General features: G+C 38.6%; 1 protein-coding gene across 3 annotated transcripts; it reads right to left on the bottom strand.

The window, feature by feature from the left end:
- Nucleotides 1-689: 689 nt before the first annotated feature.
- Nucleotides 690-20,897, bottom strand: CLK4 (CDC like kinase 4). 3 transcript variants are annotated; one of them, XM_010992468.3, is made up of 13 exons: nucleotides 20,772-20,897; nucleotides 17,583-17,743; nucleotides 12,839-13,061; nucleotides 11,654-11,744; nucleotides 11,191-11,257; nucleotides 8,423-8,539; nucleotides 8,165-8,331; nucleotides 7,864-7,958; nucleotides 7,475-7,604; nucleotides 4,680-4,762; nucleotides 2,085-2,164; nucleotides 1,275-1,365; nucleotides 690-1,195 (listed from the first exon to the last, which is right to left on the bottom strand). In XM_010992468.3, exons 2-13 carry the CDS (start codon nucleotides 17,741-17,743, stop codon nucleotides 1,055-1,057), a joined length of 1,446 nt encoding a protein of 481 aa, XP_010990770.1. In that variant the 5' UTR covers nucleotides 20,772-20,897; the 3' UTR covers nucleotides 690-1,054. The 3 variants fall into 3 exon arrangements, with proteins under 3 accessions (XP_010990770.1, XP_010990771.2, XP_031293805.1); XM_010992469.3 differs by lacking the exon at nucleotides 20,772-20,897 and adding an exon at nucleotides 14,150-14,208 and having other exon boundaries at nucleotides 17,583-17,721; XM_031437945.2 differs by lacking the exons at nucleotides 11,654-11,744; nucleotides 17,583-17,743; nucleotides 20,772-20,897 and having other exon boundaries at nucleotides 12,839-12,896.
- Nucleotides 20,898-22,752: the final 1,855 nt, after the last annotated feature.

The following is a 22,752-nucleotide window of genomic DNA, read 5'->3' on the forward strand; positions in this document are numbered from 1 at the left end:
AAGTAACATTTACCATGTAGTTTGCAATTTGAAAACAGGTTAACAGTAAGGAAAAAATACCCACAGGCAAATAAAAAGTTCATCATGTTAACCAATCAGGGCCTGGAAACTTCTGCAGAAGTTTCTTCCCACAGTGTTTTACGATCAAATCACCTTTTTCTCCAGCAAAGATTAAAACAAATATAAACTGCTTAATAATAACCTTAAAATTCATACACTAAGGTTTAAGTATTTGTATTTCATGTGATAAGGAAATATACGAGACAATCTAAAGTCTCCTGAAGATCTGGCATTAAAACCCAAAACCTCAGTCATCAGAATTCCTGTTCTTAGTTCGTGACTTGACTACATAAGTAGCCCTCGGGAAACAGGACTCCGCACGCTGATCTTCCTGCTACGCTTTAATCTTAAATGCAGTGAGCGTGTGGTGTTACTAATCTGTCACGATGGACACACTGGATGCCTTTCCCTGAATGCTGCTTATCACCACTGAGATCACCCAATGAAACAGAACACAATACTTGCAACTGAATGAAACTCCAACAGTTAACATTTCCTATGGGTTTTTGCTTTCCAATACCTGCCTACAGAGTTAATAATCCTTATGACCTGTTCAACAATTGCAGAAAAAACTTTTAAAGTGAAGAAAAGTCTGACTTTGAGGTATGTAAAGAATAATCATTAAGGAATGAAGTAGTCAAGATTTTCTTTTACTCAAAAAAAGAAAAAAAAATCACTTCAAAGAGTCAACCTCCATGTATAAAAGACAAGATCAATCACATTTATCACTGGACAGAAAGGATTTTTCCAAAGGTCTTTAAAAATGGTAATTAATCTCAAAAAAGGAAAATTAATTTTAGCTTTTATATTTCATTATCAAGACCATATTCGCTTAACAAGATAATTATGCTATTGATACAAAACATACAGTATTTACACTTAACTGTACAAAATAATTTAATGTTTACAAAAATATTAGAATGTTTAGAGTTGACTGACACAGTCTTAAAGTTATCCCTTCTAGAGAAGTATAGTAAGACCACTGATTTCCATTTCATTTCTTTTTTAATAAGTCAAAGAAAGGATGCTGCAGTGCTTCATCCAAGGTAATTCTTTGTACTGGATCGTATTCTAACATTCTTCGAACCAGGTCAAACAGTTTCTCATGTTCTTCATCATGACAAAGCATAAATTCCTGAGGGGAAAAATGATTTTGTTTAAGAAAGACATCAAAAAATAGTTAAAAACAGCTTTTTAAACCTTTTTTTTTTTACCTTTAATGGTTTGCAGCGTCTCCTAACGTATCTACCAGCAGAACTATGTTCATCCCAATCTAGCTGGTTATGATGGAAATACTTGCGCTTTCTACAGGAAAAAGAATTCTGGATTAGTTTTAAAAAAAAAATTTCATGTTTACCCTGCCCTCACCAGGAGATGGGGGAAACAGATGGAACCAGGCATCTCTCTCTCTCTCTCTCACAATTAAAACAAATCTCAGCAGCAATTATGTATCAGATACCTTACATGACATCTTCCTTAATCTTGTACCCTCTGAAGTTTTAGTATCCCACCTAAGGTGTTCCCAAACATCACACAGGAAACAATGCAAGCTTCAAAAACAGCGGTTCCTGGATCCATTTAGTGAAATTCTGATTTCACTAAAATTCTGATCTGGAATGGGGCTGGAAATCTTTAAACAACTACCTGGGTGACTCCTGTGAAGTTATGTTTTGAAACCACTTATAGTATCTTGTCCAAAGACATACAGCTGGGTAACAACAGTATGGAATTCAAACTTAGATCAATATGACTCCAAAATTAAACTCTTTTTACTACTCTATGTATTATTTTTACATCAAGTTAGGAAAATATTTATGCTTATGTTACCGTGAGTATAAAAACATCACTCTGTCTACTGGATCACAAAGTAAATACTGTATTACTTTTTAAAAACTTCACTTTGTGGAAAAAAATTCACAATCTGCAGTCCCTGGAAAAAGCAGTGACAACAAAGATGGGTTTCCTGTAGTTTGAATACAGGCCACTGCATGCACCTAACAAGGCTTTAGTCACAAAAGGTATACCTTGTTTTCTGAATCATGTGTGTTGGTATGGGTCCTAATATTCGTTCCATCATTGCCAGGTGCTCTTTGCTATCATGAGTCTAAAAAAGGAGGAGAAAGAAATTTAGCACTTTCCCTTTCCGGGTATGCACAATAAAGGAAAACACAAGGAAACAGTATTGACATAAAAGGACTAAATATGCCTGGATTAGAAAGCTACACAATTTATATTACACTCTACTTCAAAGATGGAAAAAAACTGAATCAGCTACCTTGTCTGATGCAAATCTAATCAAAGTCTTTCTAGAAAGGATCAGTAAGGTCTGCACAGGGGATGACATAATTTACTCAGTGTAAAAACAGTTTTCCCCTATTTATCTGTTATTTCTTACACTATATAACAGGGGGTTGACTGGAGAAGATTACCAAAAAAACTGTCTCTCATTTAACCTCCATTACCCAATGAATAGCAACCTTGTCACACTCAACTAATCCTAGACAATAAAGATACAGCCCCAATATACTCACAACCCTAGCTAGGTATGTGGGAACGTGACGTTCAGAGGGTAAGATACTAGCTCAAGGTCACATATAGCTCATAAATGAGGAAACTTGAGCTGTGAACCTGAGACAAAACTCATTCTTAAACGGTAATAAAGCTTTGCGAAAGTGGAATAAACTTACAGCTGAAATAGGATGCTCCTAGAGCAGAGGCTGGCAAACTTCCTCCGTAAAAGGCCAGGCAGTAAATATCTTAGGCCTAGGCGGTCACAAATGGTCTCTATCACATATCCTTTTTCATTTTTCAAAGCAGGCATCAGGCAGGATACAGTTTGCCAACCCACGTTCTGGAGAGCAGAGGCTGTGTGCAATGGTTTTTAAATCTGTCAACTTCTGTGCCTAGTATACACTTTCAAAATGTTGTTCTTAATTCATGACAGGAATAAATAATACAAGCTCCACATTTTCAACAAGTTCCTTAGTTGAAGACTATTTTGGAGGGTGGAATTCAAATATAAACCACATCTCAAACCAACAGGAATAATCCACACTTAAAGACTTTGGAATGACTTACAATCATAAAACCATTCGAGGGGCCTATTTTATTTAAGTGTCAGAATGAAGAAAGTTCTGCTCAACTTCTTGACCCTACAGCTTTCTACCACAAAACCAGACAGTACCTCCTAGAAATGACCTGCAGCTTCATTTTAGGTCTCTAACTTGTCTGCAAACTCAAGAGTACTTCTAACAGCTCTCTACAGACTAGAAAGAAGTTTGGTGAGGTGCCCCACAGCAGTGAACACACATATTCTGCAACAGTCACCTAAGTGACTGTAACTTCACCATAGCTTCTTCCCCCACCCTGCTTGCCATAACCTCAAGTCGGCCCTGACATTATTAGCCAGGAACTCCTGAACCACCCTCACCTTACCCATCTACAAACTAGAACGACACACCTCGATCACATCACATCCCAACCCTACAGAAAGTTCTTCAAGGGTTACACTGCTTGAAGCTTTCAAGACTGTTAGTCTTCAGACATAAGTAAAATTATGAGGGAAAAAAAGTGGACACCTTAACATTTTCTGCTTTTTATTTTGACAGGTAAGGACTTTTACTTTAAAAAGCAAGTAACGATTACTGTTTCATTAAAGGGACATTTTAATACCAAAAAAACAGGAAGGCTAACTTCTAAATGAAGGCTAGAATGGCAACCCTAGAAAATCATTTTCATTTTAGACCAGTCCACACTTGGAAACCACTGACTCCTAGGGTAACACAAGTAAATACCTTTCTATGGCAAACAAGTCAGCTATGAATCAGTCCTTGCCTACAAACGTTTCGTATTTATGCAAGACACTCTGACGGCACTATTCCTCCCTCCTCAACTCGAGCATCTTTATGCCTCTTGCATTCGTGAATACAATTTCTTCTTCCTGATATGGCATCACACACTCAGGTTTTCTGACAAACTCCTACTCTTTCCTTTAGTATGGCTTAAACTCCCTACTTCTCAGTGACGCTTTCTCTAAGCAAATTTAACTATTCACCTTCTCTGGGTTCCCACCATACTTTCTACGTTGTTCCATTATAGCATATATCACATTGCGCTGTAAGTTTCCCCATGTCTACCCTGTGCACGATTTCCTTGAGGACAGAGATGTTGTCTTTTCATCTTTACATACTAAGTGCTTAGAAATGTGCCTGGGTTGACAAAGATGCTTACTACAACTATTTCTAAATTCTTTTTAAAAAAGGAGCAAGTAACTTGTTCATGGTCATATCAATAGGCAACATAATCAGGACTGAATTAAAATTGGTCACAGTTAGAACTAATGTAAATTTATGGAGCACCACAATTTAAAAAATGGGTCATATGAAGTCAATATGAACCATATGTTTAAAAACTCCATTCACACGCAGAATGAATAATGATCACTCAGCAGTGTTTCATTCAACTATGACAGTAGAGAAGGATGACTACTTTGCATATAAGTTTTAATCTTAAGTGACACGATGGCAACTTTTCAATATGGAAACCAAAACTTTAACATGCCTTTAACATGTGAAGTTCATTATGAATTAGTAAACAACATTTACTAAATAAATACATACCTGAAAGACTGTGAAACCAAGGTAATACTCAATTAGAATGCAACCTATGCTCCAAACATCACAAGGCTGAGACCAACCTAAAGCTGTTTAAAAACAAAACCAAACATCTCATTATGCAACAATTAAAAACTGCCAACACACTAAACCCTTTCCTGTGTGGGTGCTCTCCTTATACAGCCCTTTTTTAGAGCATATGACAGTAAATTCAGGGTTTACATTTTATTCTATATCCAACATTATTCAGTCTGCTTTCAGAGTCTTCCATATCCTTATATCAAATTACAGTATTTTAGCCTGGGGGAGGCCGCATTTTATACAAAATAAAAGAGGTGCTAGCAAATATTTCACACTTTCTGTATTCCTTGTGCAGTGGGGAGCACTGTTACACCCCCTTCATGGTCTTTCCATGAAACTTTACATTGTATTAGTGCAAATATAGATCAATAATTATCCTCAGAATGTGATTACTCCTTATCGGTTATCATCAGCTTGATGTCTGAGTTTATTTCTTCCATTAAAAGAAATGTTAGTTTCACATAAATTATGTAAGAATTATACTGGATATTAATAAGCAGTGTCACCTATAAGCAGAATTATATAGCCATTTCAAGTTCAGACAGGGATCTACATACGTACTTTCAGGTTGTCTCTACATGATTATATATACTTTCTCCTTCAGAATCCTCAATAGTAGTATTACTCAGAAAAGAAAAAACACTTAGTCTTTTTAAACTTAATTAGAAAGGAAAAAAGCAAACCATTCAGGTGTTTCATTCTTTTAAAGATCAAGTATTTAATAAAACAATAATGTGCAAATAAAACCTACTCTAAAAGCCATTTCAATTACTTTCAGTAACATCACTGAATTTAAAGATAAAGGGAGAAACAATATATTCAAGGGACTTGACTCCGACTTAGCTGTTTCTGTCACCTCTCGCAGTACCCGTCAGTTGAGCAAACGGATAATGGAGCACGGTTTCTACTCACAGCACCACACACAAAACCTGCAAATGACACAGCCTGGACCTAAGATGAAGTTTTCTTTTCTAGCCACTCCTCTCTCCCAGCCCAGCTTTCTCCCAGGTGACTGTAACCCTTTGCACCATTCTAAATCATCCCATTTTCTGGTAAGTCAGCTCTCATACTCTTTGGAATTTCACATCATTCACTTTTACCAACTTCTCCCTATTTCTGTTTATTACCAACACCCAAGACAGGAGACCAACTGCCCTCCTCAACTGTAGCGCCTGACCACACCTTCCTCTCCAGCCTAACTCTGCCTTCATCTTCAGGACTAACAGTCCACAAACACACGAGAACCGTTCTCATCTTCTCATCTCTTGTACTCTTTTCATCAAGACCACAAACACCAACTTCAGATTTTTATCAACTATTCCCAGCCTGGCCACACTTTTAACTGTATTATCACTAAGAATCACTGTATTTACCCAATTTAGGAGGAGGCCATTAACTATGCTTAAGATGCACCCCTGTTATATATCAGTAATGAAGAAAAAATGCCAACTGTTTTGTGTTGTCCCCCACCACGTGTTAAAATGTGTGGGAAAAATGTCCTTCCCAAAATTGATAAAACATAGCAAGTTATCTCCTTCTAAGCTCTGCAAATACCTCTCTGTCCACAGTCTCTTCCCACACTCCTCTCTTTCACCTTCGTTGCAGCCTTCAGTCCTCAGTCATGAATACACTTTCTAAACTATTTCAACACAGTAACTCCTCAGACCACACTAAGCAGAAATCCTAGTAACAACAACCTCAAAGACAAATTCTAAACCTGTTCTGTCCTGTCGTGGTAGCCACTAGCCACGTGTAGCTATTTCAATCTAAAATTTAATGCAAAATCTAAAACTCAGTTCCTCAGTCACACTAGCTAAACTTCAAGTGCACAGCAGTCTACAGTGGTTAATGGTCACCATACTGGACAGTGCAAACAGAACATTTCCACCACCATGGAGAGCTCTACTGGCCAGCACTGCACCACGACCTTGATTTCCTCACCCCTCTGCTGATCTCCCCGCTCGGTGAGCATTATTAGGTCGCTTTCACACTCCTATCCTGAACTACCAAGTCCTACTGGACAAGCTAAAAAGTGGGAACAGCTGATTCCATAAAAATGTTTTACTATCTAACTTCAGTTGGCCCTCACTTTTGGCCAAGTAATAAGCTTACTGCTTTAACTATCTCCAAGCCCCCAAACCCACCCTTGACGTCCCCAGCTGTCACCAGTCCTGGTCTCGCTGTCAGACCCTGAGGCACAAGACGCACTGTCCCCTCCTGAGCTCCCTCTTTAACACCCTGCACTGACTCATCTTCTGCCCCAGCCTTTCTCACGTCAAAGATTATCAGAGAAGCTCTCCCTGACTAGCCCCTCTTCTGCTCTCCTCAACCTCCATCCCCCCGACATCTAGATGTCTGCCAACCAAATTTTATCGTTTTCACCAGCACCATGCTTTTGTGATGAGACGATAATAGGTACTCACATCACTTTAAAATCACCCTGCTGTGATGTACTTGGCCAATAGAGCTTGTTCTTGGTTAAGACTGACTTATTCAAAAATAACCACTACCTGGAGTATCTATACTGATGGTATCACATTTTTCCCCACTCAGGAAGAATATTTATAGCAGAGTCCAGTTTTTATGAAAACAGAAAACATTTTCTGTACACTACTAAGAAAATTACAGCTATCCCTCCACTACCTGCCTCCCAATAAAAGCTGTAGAGAACAAAGATCTCTTTTCCAATTAAACTATCAGGAAGTCTGGTGTCTACTGACCCAAGATGACCTCTGGAGCTCTGTAATGCCGCGTAGACACCAGAGTGCTGTGATGCTCATCGTCGTATGTTGCACTTCCAAAGTCAACAACTTTGATGTCTGTGTTTTTCAGTGTGCGTTCATCGCGTTTCTAGAGAGACACAGTTGAGTAAATATGAAGATCAATAAAGACATGAAATGTTTTGGAGTACTATCCAAAAGGCTCGCATGTTAGTTCCTTTCTGATCCTCAACATAACCCCGTAAGAAAGAAAAAAGATTATTACCCTTTTGGGGTTAAACATCAGGATATAAAAATAAGCCTCAGAGGTAAAATTCCTCATCCAAGGATCACTACGCTAAATTAATTCTAAAGGCAATCACCAAAATTAAAACAAGTCTTTAACTTACCATTTTAGAATTATATTTGACTACATAGTCAGACTTCACAAATAAAATATTTTCAGGCTTCAGATCTGTATGGGTTAATTTATTATGATGCAAAACTACAAAAGAACAAAAAGACATTAGTTTCATTTACAAATTCAATCTGTACTGGATGGGAGGGAGGATGAGCAGTGAATGTAGGAATCAAAAGTGGCTTCATCGTTTCTTCTAATATGTGCATTTTTAGTAACAATGTTTTGATATGTCACTTGTATAATAAAAACTTTAATTCATTGGTGTTTAAAAATTTAACAAGTATACTTACAATTTATTGACTGGCAGATCTGATACGCCATTTGCCTGATGTGGTCAATTTGAAATGGGAGAAAGCTATTTTCTTTAATGAAATCATAGGTACTAAGTCCCAGCAGTTCAAACACAATACAAACATGACCGTGATGATCAAACCATTCTAGCATCTGGACACAGCGGCTGAAAGAGATCAAGATAAAAATGATTCAGTTCACAGAATTCTGATTATTTCACATAACAGGGCGGACCCCAGTTCCAAGTTTATACTTACAAGACACTACTGGGGTCAGTACTATTTAAGTGCTCAAGTACTTGGATTTCTGAACGAGCTGCTTCACGGTAACGACCCACATTTTTTACAATTTTCACCGCTACATGTATGCCATCCCTTAAAAATTAAAATTAAAATGGTTAAGTGTACATGAGGGGGTTGAAGACATGTATCCTCTAAAGCATTATCTTATTAAGTACCAATTATTCCATGTTATTTTCCTAAAATAATCTTTAAGGCATATGGTAACAGATGCATATAACACCTTTTCAAAACATTTTGACAAAATACACTTTATATGGAGTGATGATTCTCTTAATACTTACGAATGTTAATGTTTGTTTCCAGAATTTTAAATTTACCTAGATTTTACAGAATACTTCTTTTTTTTTTTTTAAAAAAAAAGATAGAAATATAAACCTTGAATAGAATATGGTACTGCTGAAAAGCATTCACTCAATCACCAGGCTAGACCTACTGTGCCAGATAGTATATAGGTGTTAGTGATAAAAACAGGCTTGTCCCATGTACCTCACAGTCTAATGGAAAAGACAGACACCTGAACAACTTACAAGGTTAGATGTGCTTGGTACAAGGTAATATGGAATAGAGAGGAGAAAGAGCTCAACCATCAGGGTCAGGGGAGCAGACTCCTTCAGAAGAGGTGATACAAAACTGAGCCCTGAGAAACAGCTATCAGTTTGTTAGACTTGGGACGAAAATGGAACATTCAGGCAAAGGAGACACCATCAATAAATCATGAAGCCAAAAAAAGGTTAAGCACGTTCACTGATGCCAGTAGGTAGAAACAGCTACAATGTAGGGCAGCGTGCTTTAGACTGGGGCATCTGTAACACTTCTTAACAAGTGTAGAGCCGTGAATGATTTTGAGGAAAGGGGTTCCCAGATCTTCAGCTTCCCTACGTCCTCTTTTCTAAACCTGATTTTCTTGAAGATGGGCCAGCATTCAAGCCTTTTTCACTATGGCCTTTTCACTTCATAAAAGAAAAGAAAACCTCATGCATGGGTAATTAGTATGGCAAGGTATGTGCCCTAGGCTGTAAAAAACAAAACAAAACTTTCAGGCAAAACAAGTTTTTCTAGTGGCTGGATAGCAAAACTTTTCCCATCCTACTGCTTTTAACAAGGGCTCCAGTGAAGTTGTAGGCTGACAAATCATTAAAAAATTATTTTGATGATAATTTCCCTATGCTGTAAGCATGTTATGTCGACACTTAAATAACTGCTACAAAACTGCTGTGACAAAACATCTTCTATTTAATTGTATGGCCAAGTTTTCTAAATGCTAATAGCGCGAAAAATGAAAAATGGATAAATGTGTTAGCTAAGGCCACTGCAGTAATCATACTGCAGTATATAAATTTATCAACCAACATGTTAAACACCTTAAACTTACAAACTTACATAATATTAGTCAATTATACATCAATTAAAAAAACTAAAATGGAAACAATGCTAAAACACTAAGATATTTATCTATGGACACATGTACCCGTTTTTTAAAAGCCCCAACCATTCCAGTAAAATATACATTTCTGATTAAATTTTGTTTTAGGTGTAATAAGTACCAAAATTGGTAACAGATTTGTACTTGACCAACTAAATACTATTAATTGGAATATCTCAAATACTAAAGTCTTGTACTATCAAGAAATTTTTAAAAGATATTAATGAGACAACTAGTGAAATGTGAATCAGGACTGAATCAGATTAGCTGGAAAAATTTGAAAATACATGAATGTGTATCTAGAGAATGATAAAATACTGTAAAATGTTAACATTTAGGGATTCTGGGTGAAGAAAACATAGGAATTCTTTGAACTATTACAGTAAATTTCCTAAGTCTGAATATATTTCAAAATATCTCAAAATTTCAATTTATGTTCACATTTTTTTGAAGAGAGGAAAGGGTGATAAAAAAACATTTAGGATAATATTCTTTATGAAAAGTGGAGTAAAGATAAGTTCAAGGTTAAAACATTTCTAAGTATTCAAGAAAAGTTTTATTTATGGATAACAGTAGGTGTTGTATTTAGATTCCCCTAAATATAGTTTTTTTTTTTAAATTAACATTTACAACAAACTGGAAATTACATACTTCTCAACTATTTAGGATGAAAAAAATTTAGATGTTAATTTAGAAATGTGTAGTTTTGACTAAATTGTTTTAAGGGATTCACTTACAATAAAAAGCTTGCAACCACAGAACAGAGGTCCTAGAAGAAAACATTAAAATGAGGCAGAGAGGGTCAAATCACAAAGGGTTTAGTATAACTCATTAAAAAAATCTGGACTTTATTTTGCAGGCTTTAAGTAACGCAATTCTTTATAGTTTAAGAAGCTGACTAACATACAAATATTATCCTTTGGCTATAAAGGTTTTTGAACCAAGAAAATTAGATATGCTTTATTGCCTCTGTAATTCAAAAGCAGAGTAAAGCACTCCAAATCTCTCACAAGAAGCCAGGGGCCTAAGTTCTGGAAAACCCTTCACTTGAACACCCTTCACTTGAACACTCACTTTAATTTCAAAGAACTTCATCTGATAAAAATGTTCAGCATTCTTGACCAAAATCCACATTCATGGTAAATAAATCATACGAAGTTCAAAAAATTTTGAATACTTACACCTCTTCTCAGGAAAACACATACCTACCACTAAAGTACCATTTCATCTAAATTATGGATCCTTCCCCACCAAAAATATCAGAATGTTGAAAACAAACAAACAAAAAAAACAAACTTACATGCCATGATCAATGCACTCTACAACTTTGCCAAAGGCCCCTTCACCCAAAGTGTCCACGATTTCATCTAAAGTGAGGGGGGAGAAAGAAGTGTAAGTAACGGTACAAACTATCAGTTACTCAAACAATGAATGCTTAAGTGTGGAATATTTTCAAATGATCTCTATCAAAGCATAACTAAGGTTTCAGCACTCAAATTATCTTATTTTCAGCTGCTACCAAAAACAATTAGATAGAGCTATCTTTCTTGCTCTAATCTCAAATTCCACTGATTATTTTGGAACTTTAGAGTAGAAATATTTAAACTGTATAGAAAAGAAGAAATACAAAAGAACAACAAACAAACCCACAAAAAACAAAACAAAAAAGCAATGAAGAGTTCTTTAGCCCCCCGCTGACAAACTATTCTTAAAAAGATTATTCTGTCTGCAAAGTTTAAAAAGTGTTGAAAAATATTCTATACATCTTGCTCTTAGAACGTCTCCACTTTGACAGATCAGGTGACCCTCCTCATCATCCTCTATACTCCTGGATCTTTTCCTTCGGTGGCTCTTCTGGAACGGCAAGTGGGCAGCACCAAGATCGTCCAGCCAATCAATATATCAGAGTGAATTCAGGGCAGAATACGCAATTCATTCAGCGGGGAGATATTCAGGCATTCAGATAAGCACCAGGCCACGAACAGTTGGCAGGAGCAATTTCAAATTCAGTCCCCAGAAATTCACAGGGCACAGTTTATGTTACAGAAGAAAAACATGGCAAGGAACAGATTTTCAGATAAGATACTTAAAGTGGCAATAGAAAAAAAACAACACAATTGTCTCTTTAAAATACTGATTTAAGTGAAGTCTGAAATTTAAGGAACGCAATGTCATGATCTATCAATCTCGTTATAAAACAGCATATGCTGTGAGTTGGGATGTCTACTTTGTCAGGAAAATGTTTTAAAATGTCAAGATTAGTTCAAATCGTTTATTTAGCAATATTTTAAAACATACATGATTAAAAGGGGAAAATAAAAGCTAGTTAATTTCAATGTTCAATCTAATCAAAACTAGTTCTACTGAAGAAAACTTGGGGAGGAAAACAGTAATTCATAGTTTATTAATCAAACAGGTGATCTGATGCATGCGTGTAAAAAAAAGGGCAGGCTTTTTGGACAACACATTTCCCACTCAGCACCCATTTTCAGAATCCCAATGGAACCAGCTGCAGAAAATGATGCACTGCACTGTGGCACTGTGCTATACACAGGGTACGGATCCACCAGTGCAACTTTCTATGTTTGTTTCCAAGTATTAGGAAACATCTTTCTTTTAAAGTAAAAAAAGTCTAAAATGAAAGAAAAGACGGGTGCTTCATCTTTTCATAAGATTACATTATAAAACATTAAAATATTTTTAATATTGAAATCAAGGAATTCATAATCTGCTCTGCAGAAAATGAGTAAATATGGGCAAATGAGGGCTAGCTAATAAACACAGATTAGTTATAAGAATTTGGAAGTTTCCTTTAAGGACTCAAGTAATATAAACACAACTATATTCAAATAGTATTATATATATAAACTTTTCCAAACTTATCAGCTCAGTAAGTGCTTTTTCACACAAATACGTATCCACCCAAAATAAAAACCAATCAATCATACCGAACGTGAATGATGACTTGAACAGTGCCTATTACGCTTCCTTTTAGGACTGCTTCTCCTGCTTCGGACTGAAGACTTACTGCAATGGATTCGATAACTGCTTTCAATGTCTCTGTGATAATGTCTAGGAACGTATCTTTCGCAGTAGTCATTTCTGTATTCATCAATGTATCTCCGGTCCCGAAAATCTCTCTCATTCAAGGACCTTGCTTCTAAGTAATGACTGCAAACACATTAAAGGATTTAAAATTATTCTCTTCATTCTAGAATGATGTGGTTAAAACAAAACATTCTCTCAAGAATTCCTGGTTTAAACAGCTAACTCAATAAAAGAAAAAAAGACAAATTGATGAATTAGAATTTATACTTAAATCACAAAACTTAAGAAATAATTTTACTTTAACCAATAAGCAAATGGGTTCTTATATCTCTATTATATATGCTGCTATCAAGGAACAAAGCTTGAGCCGTATCATTCAATTATACTGTGTTTACTTGATTAAATGTCCCTTTACCTTCTGGAGAAAGTTAAGACCAAAAATTCACAAAACTGCTCTTCTGAAATTCATCAGTCTTTTGATATATGCACCTGTAGCTAAGCTTTCTTTTCTCAGAGCCACACACAATCTGAGGCAGGCAAAACAGAATTCCTTTCTCTCTTAATGTTAAGTGAATTTTAGATATCCCTGGCACACAGAGAATTATTTTATGAAAGGTGTATCAGAGCTAAAAGGAATCTTAAATATATCTCAGCCCTTTCATTTTAGACGAGTAAATTGAGATCCCTAGAAGGAAAATGGTTTGCCGTGGTGGGAGAGCGCATTCTAACTCCTCTGTGCCACTTTTATGACACATCCTACCTGTCCCATCTCCCCATCTCTTTGTGTTTCTAGCTTCCTGTACTCCTCTTTGAGAATAGACAACACAGCTTTTGACGGTTGCTTCATGTGCCAAAGACATCTAAAACATACCCCCCTCAAATGAGAAAAGGATCTTGTAATGGCTTGTCTAGGATTACCCACCCTTTGCATTTCGGATTTCCTGTCATTCCTGCTTGTGAAATACGCAAGAATTCAGGGAAAATAGCATCAACTGGTGCCATGTGCTTAACTTCTGAATCTACGGACCCCTTTCAAAATCTGATGAAAGAAATGGGCCCTCTCCCCTAAGAAATGCACAAATACATAACGAAAACAAGGGATTTCAGAGGTCATGGACCTCAGGAAGTCAATGGATCCCAGTTTAGCTTTGATCTGATGGAAAGAAAAAGACATAGATTCAATTTGCCCAGTTTCCCGTCCCCCTCTCTACCTGGGATGAGAGTCCTCTTCGACAGAGTGCGAAGCTTCAAGAGGGATGCACATGGAGCACTGAGGGAGAGAGGGGACACCTGCCCAGTCAGACACATCAGCTAAAATAATCCTGACAAGCAATGGAGTGACAGATGTTGACTAGATAGCCCTCACCAACCTTCCTTTTCCCCAGAATATGCTGTTGTTCTTTTTCCCAGGGGGCTGGTTTAGGCAGAAATAAAGGAGAAGCATTTCTAAGATTGCTACTCAACAGAACTGGCATCAAATCCAGGCTGGGGAGATGCAGAAACCCCCTTTTCCCAGTGTCAGCCTTACATTCTAGCAATTGGAGAAACAGCTCAGGATATCAGGGTAAGACCTGGGTCTCGGTCAGGGATCTCATCAGCTGCTTGGAACGATAAGGGAGAGGTCCACAATACATCAAGCTAGAAATTACCATACTCTTAAGGGCATCCTATTTCATTCTATAAGGCATCCTTCTGATAAAAGTCCAAAATCTACCAGGAAAAACTAACCCTAATGATCTTTAGCTGGAATAGTACGTGAAATTAGATCTGCTGATAATTCATAAACAATCTATAGAACGAATATGGGGTGAAGTAATGCCATGAGGATAAACTAAAAAGATGAGGACCTCTTCAATCTACAACCAAGGCTCAGAGATTATACAAACGAAGTCTACAGAACTGTAAAGGCTATATGGACAGAGTGAGCAGGGTGAACAAATTGACTTAATTTCTACAAATATTCACTGACTGTCCAGTGAAGATTTCACTGTAGTCATTCAAAATAGCCAAGACTAATGAGGTTATGAGCATTCGTTTTAATTTCCACACAGGTCCTGTGGAAGATAAAAAATACATATAAGGCAAAATCCCTGCCAACAAATAATGAACATAAACACAAAACAAAACTCAACAATGCACAAAATGCCAAAAGGTTGTGTATGAGTGCTTAGGGTAACAGAGGGAGAAAAACTCAGAATGCTTAAAATAGTTAGGGAAGATTTCATGAAAAAGAAGAGTTGCATCTCAAAGGGAGGTCAAGATTTGGACAAAGTGGAAAGCAGAAGAAATGCCAGGGGATAAACATGGCACATTACCTTCTTCCTCGTTTACAGAGCACTTTCAGCCACAAGGGCTTAGAGATGGGCTTGTCTACACGTTACGAGGGAATAGTGAGTAGACAATTTCAGCAAGAACAACTTTCACATAGGGGAACAGAAACAAATAAGGGGCGGAACAGTCATCCAAAATCTTGTATGCCAGACTAAAGAGCTTAAAATAGTGTTTCTCAAAGGGTGGTCTGTTTATCAACAGTATCAGACTCACTGAATGATCTGGTAACATGCATTTCAAGCATACCTCCAAGGTGATTCTATTCACACTAAAGTTTGAGAATCACTGGTTTAAGGCTTGATACTCTGTGTTACAGGAAGATGTGTCAGGATATAAAAACAGCATTCATAGCCACATCAGTCTTCCTGTGCAGAAGTAATTAAGCCTGTAGGAAGGGAGCAACTCATGGGCTACTTACTACCGGAAGACAAATCACAAAAGACACTGCAATATATATATGAAAAAAGGTTAAGATAACTCATATACAATAAAAGTGCTTATAAATTAGTTTAAAAAAATATTTAATAGAAAAAATGGGCTAAGAATACAAAAATAATGTTCAAGTGGTCAATATATATACAACAAGTTCAGTAAAAATTTTAAAATTCAAATTAAAACAAAACACTATTCTTGGCATTTCAAAATAACCAAGACTTGTGAGAGCATGAAGGCGTATGCCGTAGGAGTATAACTTGGTACAAACTTTCTAGAAAAATATGTGAATATGTAGCAAGAGCTTTGTAAGAGTTCACACCCTTTAACTTGAAACTGCCCCTCCTCAGAATCTATTTTCAGGAAATAATCAGAGGCAAAGATTTATAAACAAAGATATTTTCAGAAGAAAATAATCAGAAATAATTTTACATCCAAATAATGGAGGACTAGCATCCTTTCAAGACTACCTTCCTTATATGTGTCTGTATTTTTCATTTCTTTCAGTAATTTTATAAAAAAACACTCTTGTAAAGTTTTGAATCTTGAAAGACTATTTATTAGACTGCTTCATATTATGGAGAGCAATTATCCCCAGACATCTCTGGTGCCAATGTCAAAAAAGAAACTGTTGGTCTAGTGGTTGTTGGACTGACTCAGTATTGCTTATGTAGTTAATCATGAACATGAATGAACTGTTCATCACTCATATCACTTCCTTTCTACATACACAATGCATAAGCCCATGAGTGATTATAACTATGATGTTAAGGCTTACAGTATTTTGCATTTATTTTAATATAGGGTACAGATATTTTTCTATAGTACATTAATTAGCTCAGGTCACTGAAAGCCTGGCATAGATTCTTCCTCTTCCCTCCACATGACAGTGTGTGATGAAGAATGAGTAGTCTGCACTGATTGCCAACAAGCTCACTGTTCTGCAGAACAAGTCTGTTTTATCATGGAGAAGGAAAAAAATTACATACTGTTTTTTAAAGTAACCCCAGCTGGCTAATTTAGAAAGCAATCTGGCAAACAGTCCCAATGGAACATCTGCACAAAACAAGGAGAAAACATAAAACCAACAAAACAAATGAGAAAGGGAAATTAATGGAGGACAGAATGAAAGAAACTCTACTCACCTAGCCTTTGTTTAATCATTTAGGAACCTTAGAATTCCTTCAATTCTATATAAATGTTATTACCTCAAGATTTTACACTGGTAAGCATACAACAGAACAGGACATATGCTACTGGAAATTTTTATTGAGGCCCCTTCCTACATTACTGGCTACTGCCTACACAAAGGAATGGTTCTTATAATAGCCAAGCTTCTAAAAATCCCAAACATATCCTCTGGCCTTGCCTACAAATATGACCTGTAGAACACAGTATGAGCAACTAATCCCCAACACACTTAAACAGTCTCATAGAGCACATGCTCTTTGTCTCATCTGTATGAATTCTCCTGGGCCCTCATTACCTCTCACTTGTGGAACCCTAAAAAAGTGCCCCAATGTACACATCTCCCTCCTAAATACAAGTTAAAGGCACCAACTCGGTGTCCTATTACCACTTGACTTTGCCCGTGTCTCATGTCCTCTAACTACATCACTGGCAGCTGAGACTCAATCAACTGTCTCCTGAGGCTCCCAGACAGTTACACGGGGTAGGAATGCTGCTGTCTGCTGCTGTCATCACAGCTGTAACCTTAGCATTTAAAGTGCCCAGCATATAAAAGGCACTCAGTAAATATTTTCTGAATGAATATTTGTTGGCTGATTTATAGAACAATTTGACAGATGAAAGCTATATAAGCTAATGACAAATCATTAAAACGATTAGCGTTAAAATGCTACTAGTTCAAGAGTAATTTACCAATCAGATTCTTTAAACTGGTGATGTGGTTTACAATGTCTGTTCTCTTGTGTACTACTGTGGGATCTCCTCTTTCGTTTGTGACTTCCACTGTAGCTTTCATGTCCCCAGCTTTCTCTGCTGTCCCAATCAGGGCAGTGAGTTCTTTTTGAATGCCGCATCTGTTAATGGAAATGAAAAGGAAGTTGTGGAAGTTACAGATGATTATGTTTAGTAAATAACATTTTTATATTAATTATAACACCCAGCACATGAGGTTAAAGAGGTTCTAAAATGTGAAAGCTTGGTCACACATTTTAAATCAACTACATTTCATTAAAATAATAATAATAAATTTAAAAATTCAAAAAATAAAAGCAGCTCGGTGCTTGTCTTCAACTAACACTTGTTAACTACCATTTAAAAAAAAAAAAAAAGCAAGGGTTTAGGCCTAGAGCCTTCAGTAGACAATATCTAGCTAGAAATTAATAACTTTTTTGTTTTTAAATTACCTTTATCATTACCTTCTTTCTATGATAAATTATTACTGACCTCCTAATTATTGATAGCATCAAATTATTAAGTTATTGATGATGACTTTGTGAGCTAATTTACCACACACAACAAGTGTCATGCAGCCTGGGCAAAATACTGTAATACAAATAACTGAAGTCAGAGGAACACTTAGGGATACTGAATATAGGAGATGACTTTGCTTTAAAGGTAAAGAGCCATTAATGAAGCTTCTTTTTCTCAGACAAGAGTTCCTTTCTCTAAATCTTAGAATGACTCAAAGCTCTGAATACAGAAAGCAGAAAACAAAAAACAGGGTGTGACCAGAACACAGTATTCAATAATCAGAAGAGCAATAAAAAGATTATTTTATGAACTCAATTTCTTTTATCCAACAAGTTTATTTCTAGATCATCCTGCAGCCATTCTTAAAATTAAACACACTCGTTGTAGATCTGGAGTGACAGAAGAAATGAACCTATAAGGATGAACATGGTCACAGTGAAATCAGGTAACTGACAATTCCCTAACCCCAACTACAGCCCCACAGGCTCCTTTCAGGACCAGGATCTGTGTTCCAACAATGTGATCCCTATCTGCCTCTCCCCAACTCTTTCACAAAGTAGTTCTTAATAGTAATGTCCAAACTCTGCTGAACAGGGTGAGTTTCTTAACTCAGCAAGGAGTTAAAAAAAGGTAAATTGGAGCAAAACCAGCTTAACCTCTTTCAGTTTGCCCAAATGACTCAGTAACAAGCAAACAAGTTCAAGTAAAAAATTTAAATGATTTCAAATGGATTGGGGGAAACACAAAACAAACAAAAAACTTCAAAATGAGGCATCTCCTAGGAGGTATTCCCTAAGAAAATGTATGTATCATGCCATCAGAGCCTGAAGCCACCAAACATTCAGATATTTTAAACTCACTTCTCTTGCTGATTCTAATTCTATGCCCATCAATCATACATCTGATAATGTAGCATCTCTTTTAGCTAGCTTTAAAATAGGAAGAGGAGGCCTTGGTGAGGTCAAACAAAAAGTCCTCAAACCCTAGTTACGGAAATTGGTATCTGTGCACCGGAAACTGAGAAGTGAGTATTCTGACACAGTCAGAGTTTGACACAGTCAGAATTTGACACAGTCCCTTGAATATCGGAAACTGAAATAAATGATACTACAAATTAATCTGAGCCAAAGCCATCAGAAAAGCCATAAAAAATGTATTTCTAGTGGAATTCTTCTGACCTTCCAATTACCCAAGTTGTATTTTAACCAAATAAGAACTCTTTTAATTTTAATTGCTTAGTTAAGCATTCTTAAATCATAGCAAGCAAAGTCACATCTGATGACTGAGGGTTATTATTATGACCATTATAATGCAGTGTTTGCAAAGCATGTGTCTCCTTCAGTTTTGTTTTTTTCTTTCTACTGGCGGTCTGCCATAATTAGCTCACCTGTAACAAGGCAGAATTCTTAAATAACCAAAATTGTCAATATGCAAATACTAAAATAAGAATAAGCATCTTGGGAGAGCCAAAGACTTTTATCTCTTTAGCCAAGTTCACTACTTCAAATTTAATTCAGCTGTTACGAAGTGTCGTGTCGCACTCCCCACTTCCCTCGGGGCCAACTAATACTTGCTCAGTCTTCTCAAGAGGCCAAGACAAGAATCCCAGACCCAGGTTACAAAGATAAGGTTCCTCCGCATACACAAAAAAGAAAAATTAAAATTACTACGCTACCTCTAATTAATAAAGACTCCTACATGTTAGAATCAAGAGACATCTTTTAATAAAAACAACACACACAACAAATCTGAATGTATGTATCAGTCTCAGAAATCTGATTCTCTACTGCCCTTTAACACACTATAATACCCGACAATTTTAATGCCATGTATATGGCTTTAAAATAGCTATATGAGTTAAAGTTATCATTAGACGGCTCCAGGAGGACTGCATTTAAAAGATAACAAGAAGCCTGTGGGTGTATGTACGGAGCACGAACATACAAAGACAGCTACAAAGCAAGACCAGGTGGTTGACCCGGTCAGCCTCCTGTGCTGTTTCCTAAGGATGGGGAAGCATACCGCGGTTACTTAACTAATCAAGGACAGCGCAGTGCACAAGTATCAGAAACGCAGATCTGCTGCAATAATGTTTTGCTCCACCTTAGGGAAAAAACCGGTTCGCACAAAGAATTCTCCCACGAGCCCGAGCTAAATTCCACCACCTGGACTCGCAGCTCCTCGGACGCCCGGCCCCCACCCCCCGCCTGCCCGCCCAGGGCACCCGGCCAGGGCCTCTGGCGCACCCACAGAGCCAGATGTCTGACTCTGGAAAACCCCCAAATGCCACAAACGGCCGAGACCAGGCCCCCAGGGGAGGGCTCGATCCACGAAAACAAACCACCGGCGGCTCCCGCGTCAGGCGCTCGCTCCGGCCTCCGCAGCCGGGATGGGAGCGGCCGGGGCCCACAGAGCAGGGTCGGCGGCAGAGCCGAGGCCTTCCTGCCCCAGCGCTTTAAATCTACCTCAACACTTGGGCAACTTCAGGTTGTAAAGGCCACAAGCAGAGCTGTGCCCAGAAGGAACCCCACTCGCCGAGGCCCCGGACCCGGCCGTTTTTCCGACACCTGACTTTGACATTTACAAGACTGGGAAACCGCGCAGCCCTGCGCACCCCACCCGAAACCTTACCTCCGCGAAAGGAAAAGGCCTTTTGGCCGAGAAATGTCGCCAAACCGCCGTCTTCTCACTCCAGCCGCTGCGACAAACACCCTACAAAATGGCGGCAGCGCCGTCTCCCTACAACCCCCCCGACGGCCTCTAGCTCCGCCTACACCGCGCGAACGCGCCTGCGTGACAGAGCCTCGCGCGCTCCCGCCTCTCCCTGGGGGGCGGGGCTCCGTGTGACGTCGGGGGCGGGCCCGGCCCTCCACAACGCGGCTGCGCGGCCCCAGCGGGCCCCTCCCTGGGATCTGCTGTGACCCAGGCGTCCGCTGCAGAAGCCGGGTGAAACCGGAGGCAAACGCCGGTGCTCTGCCCTAAGGCTGTGAGGCTTGTCTGCTCCTCCGCGAGGGGTTATTCTGAGTGCAGCACCTTTCGGCCGAGCCAGCCGTGCCCTCCCTCTCGTGTTTCCTGTTCTCCCGCCATACCCGAGGACCTAACTCCGGACACAGCCACCACACAAGAGATGACCAGCCCCCAAACCCACTCTGCCCAGCCCGGGCTGGCTCGAGGGGCGGTTCAGTGAACGAGACAGTGTAGTCCAGCCCGCTTGGGGCTTCCTGTCTGAAAGTGGATTCGGATAAAGAGAATGTCTCAGGAAACAAGCCCAGGCTTGCTTATCTTTTTAAGGCCAGTACTCCTAATCACAACAACAAAAAAAGGAAGTTTCATTTGAGACTCCTTACAGGGTTTTTCCTGTTGTGGTCCCTGCCTCCTGGGCAGATTTGGTAGCTGGAAGTTTCCCTAACGAAGTTTTCTGCAATATTTGTCCCTGCAGATCAGTTTTATATAACCAAGGCACAGTAATGTCTGAGACTCAGTGAGCCCCGTTAAGGAGCTTGCTTACCTCAAATAAAGTATTTTGCAGTTCTGAGAATCCCCAAACTGTTCCCGGTTGTGAGCATGTACAGTGAGAAGAAAGAAGGCCAAAATCAGCCCTGGGGAACACTTTTAAGACACAGAGGAAAAGGGCCTGAGAAGGAATGGTCAGAAAGGAGAGGAGAACCAAGATTCTGGTATCAGAGCAAGGGAGAGAAGGGCTTAAATGAGGGAAAGGCTGACAGTGCTGAAAGCTGGGAAGGAGTCAGGGAGGGTCGATGCTGAAAAGCGTCAAGGCGGTTTTGTGTTCTGACAAAGATTCAGTGTATGAAAGAGAAAGTCGGAAATCCAATCTGGGAGGGCAGGCTTGGGCTGTTGTGAGCATAAACCCACCAGCACATGGGAGGCCTGAACTCTTGTACCTTGTTAGGTGAAAGGAGGGCACTGTGATTTCATGATCTGACATTGTAGAAACTTGTGCCACCTACACTGGATGGTTTGAATTGTCACAGAGATTGCACCCACTTAAAGAAGTGAAGTTGAAAAGATAATTGGAAAATTGGAAGTGAAAACTCTTTATGCTGTAGGATGAAAGAGACAATATTATTCTCCTCACCTGGAATAGCCACCATTTCTGCATCTACAATTTCAAATTACCCATCCTTTGAAGTCCATCTCTAAGGTGCTGTCTCTCATTACACCAGTTCCCACCCATCTCTCTGCTCATGACTACTCCAGTTAGAGATGAGGCCTTCAATCAGTTGGCCAAGGCACGCTGGTGTGCCTGGAGCTGGTAAGATATCCTGACCAATTGTGCCCGTAGAGTGAAATGTATTGGTTCTACAATTGATTATACGTGCTGTTTCAGGGACATCTATCACTGAGTGAACTGGGCCATCCTGCAAAGTAAAGTTGGGCTCAGCTTTAAATTAACCTGGCACCAAGAAAATCCTCCATCCACCCTCGCTTTTTTTTTCTGGAGTATGAAGGTATTTTGTCTTACGAGGATGTAAGAGAATGTGGTCAGGACAGTGCACAGTTCTGCTCAAACAGCAACATAAAGTTAAAAGACAGCCAAGTGAAAAGGCCACCTACAGAGGGGTTTATAGACACCAGCAAAGAACATTACCCA

Source organism: Camelus dromedarius, chromosome 27 (genome assembly GCF_036321535.1).
Source record: "Camelus dromedarius isolate mCamDro1 chromosome 27, mCamDro1.pat, whole genome shotgun sequence".
Taxonomy (NCBI): Eukaryota; Metazoa; Chordata; class Mammalia; order Artiodactyla; family Camelidae; genus Camelus; species Camelus dromedarius.

Bases quoted from the DNA above. Each gene is read 5' to 3' on its own strand.
- CLK4 (XM_010992468.3), bottom strand. From the start codon at position 17,743: ATGCGGCATTCAAAAAGAACTCACTGCCCTGATTGGGACAGCAGAGAA. The intron at 8,332-8,422 runs GTAAGTATAAAC...GATCTCTTTCAG, and splicing joins ACTGACCCCAGTAGTGTCTT to CCGCTGTGTCCAGATGCTAG. The intron at 2,165-4,679 runs GTATGTATTTAT...CTCCTTTTTTAG, and splicing joins TTGGTTTCACAGTCTTTCAG to ACTCATGATAGCAAAGAGCA.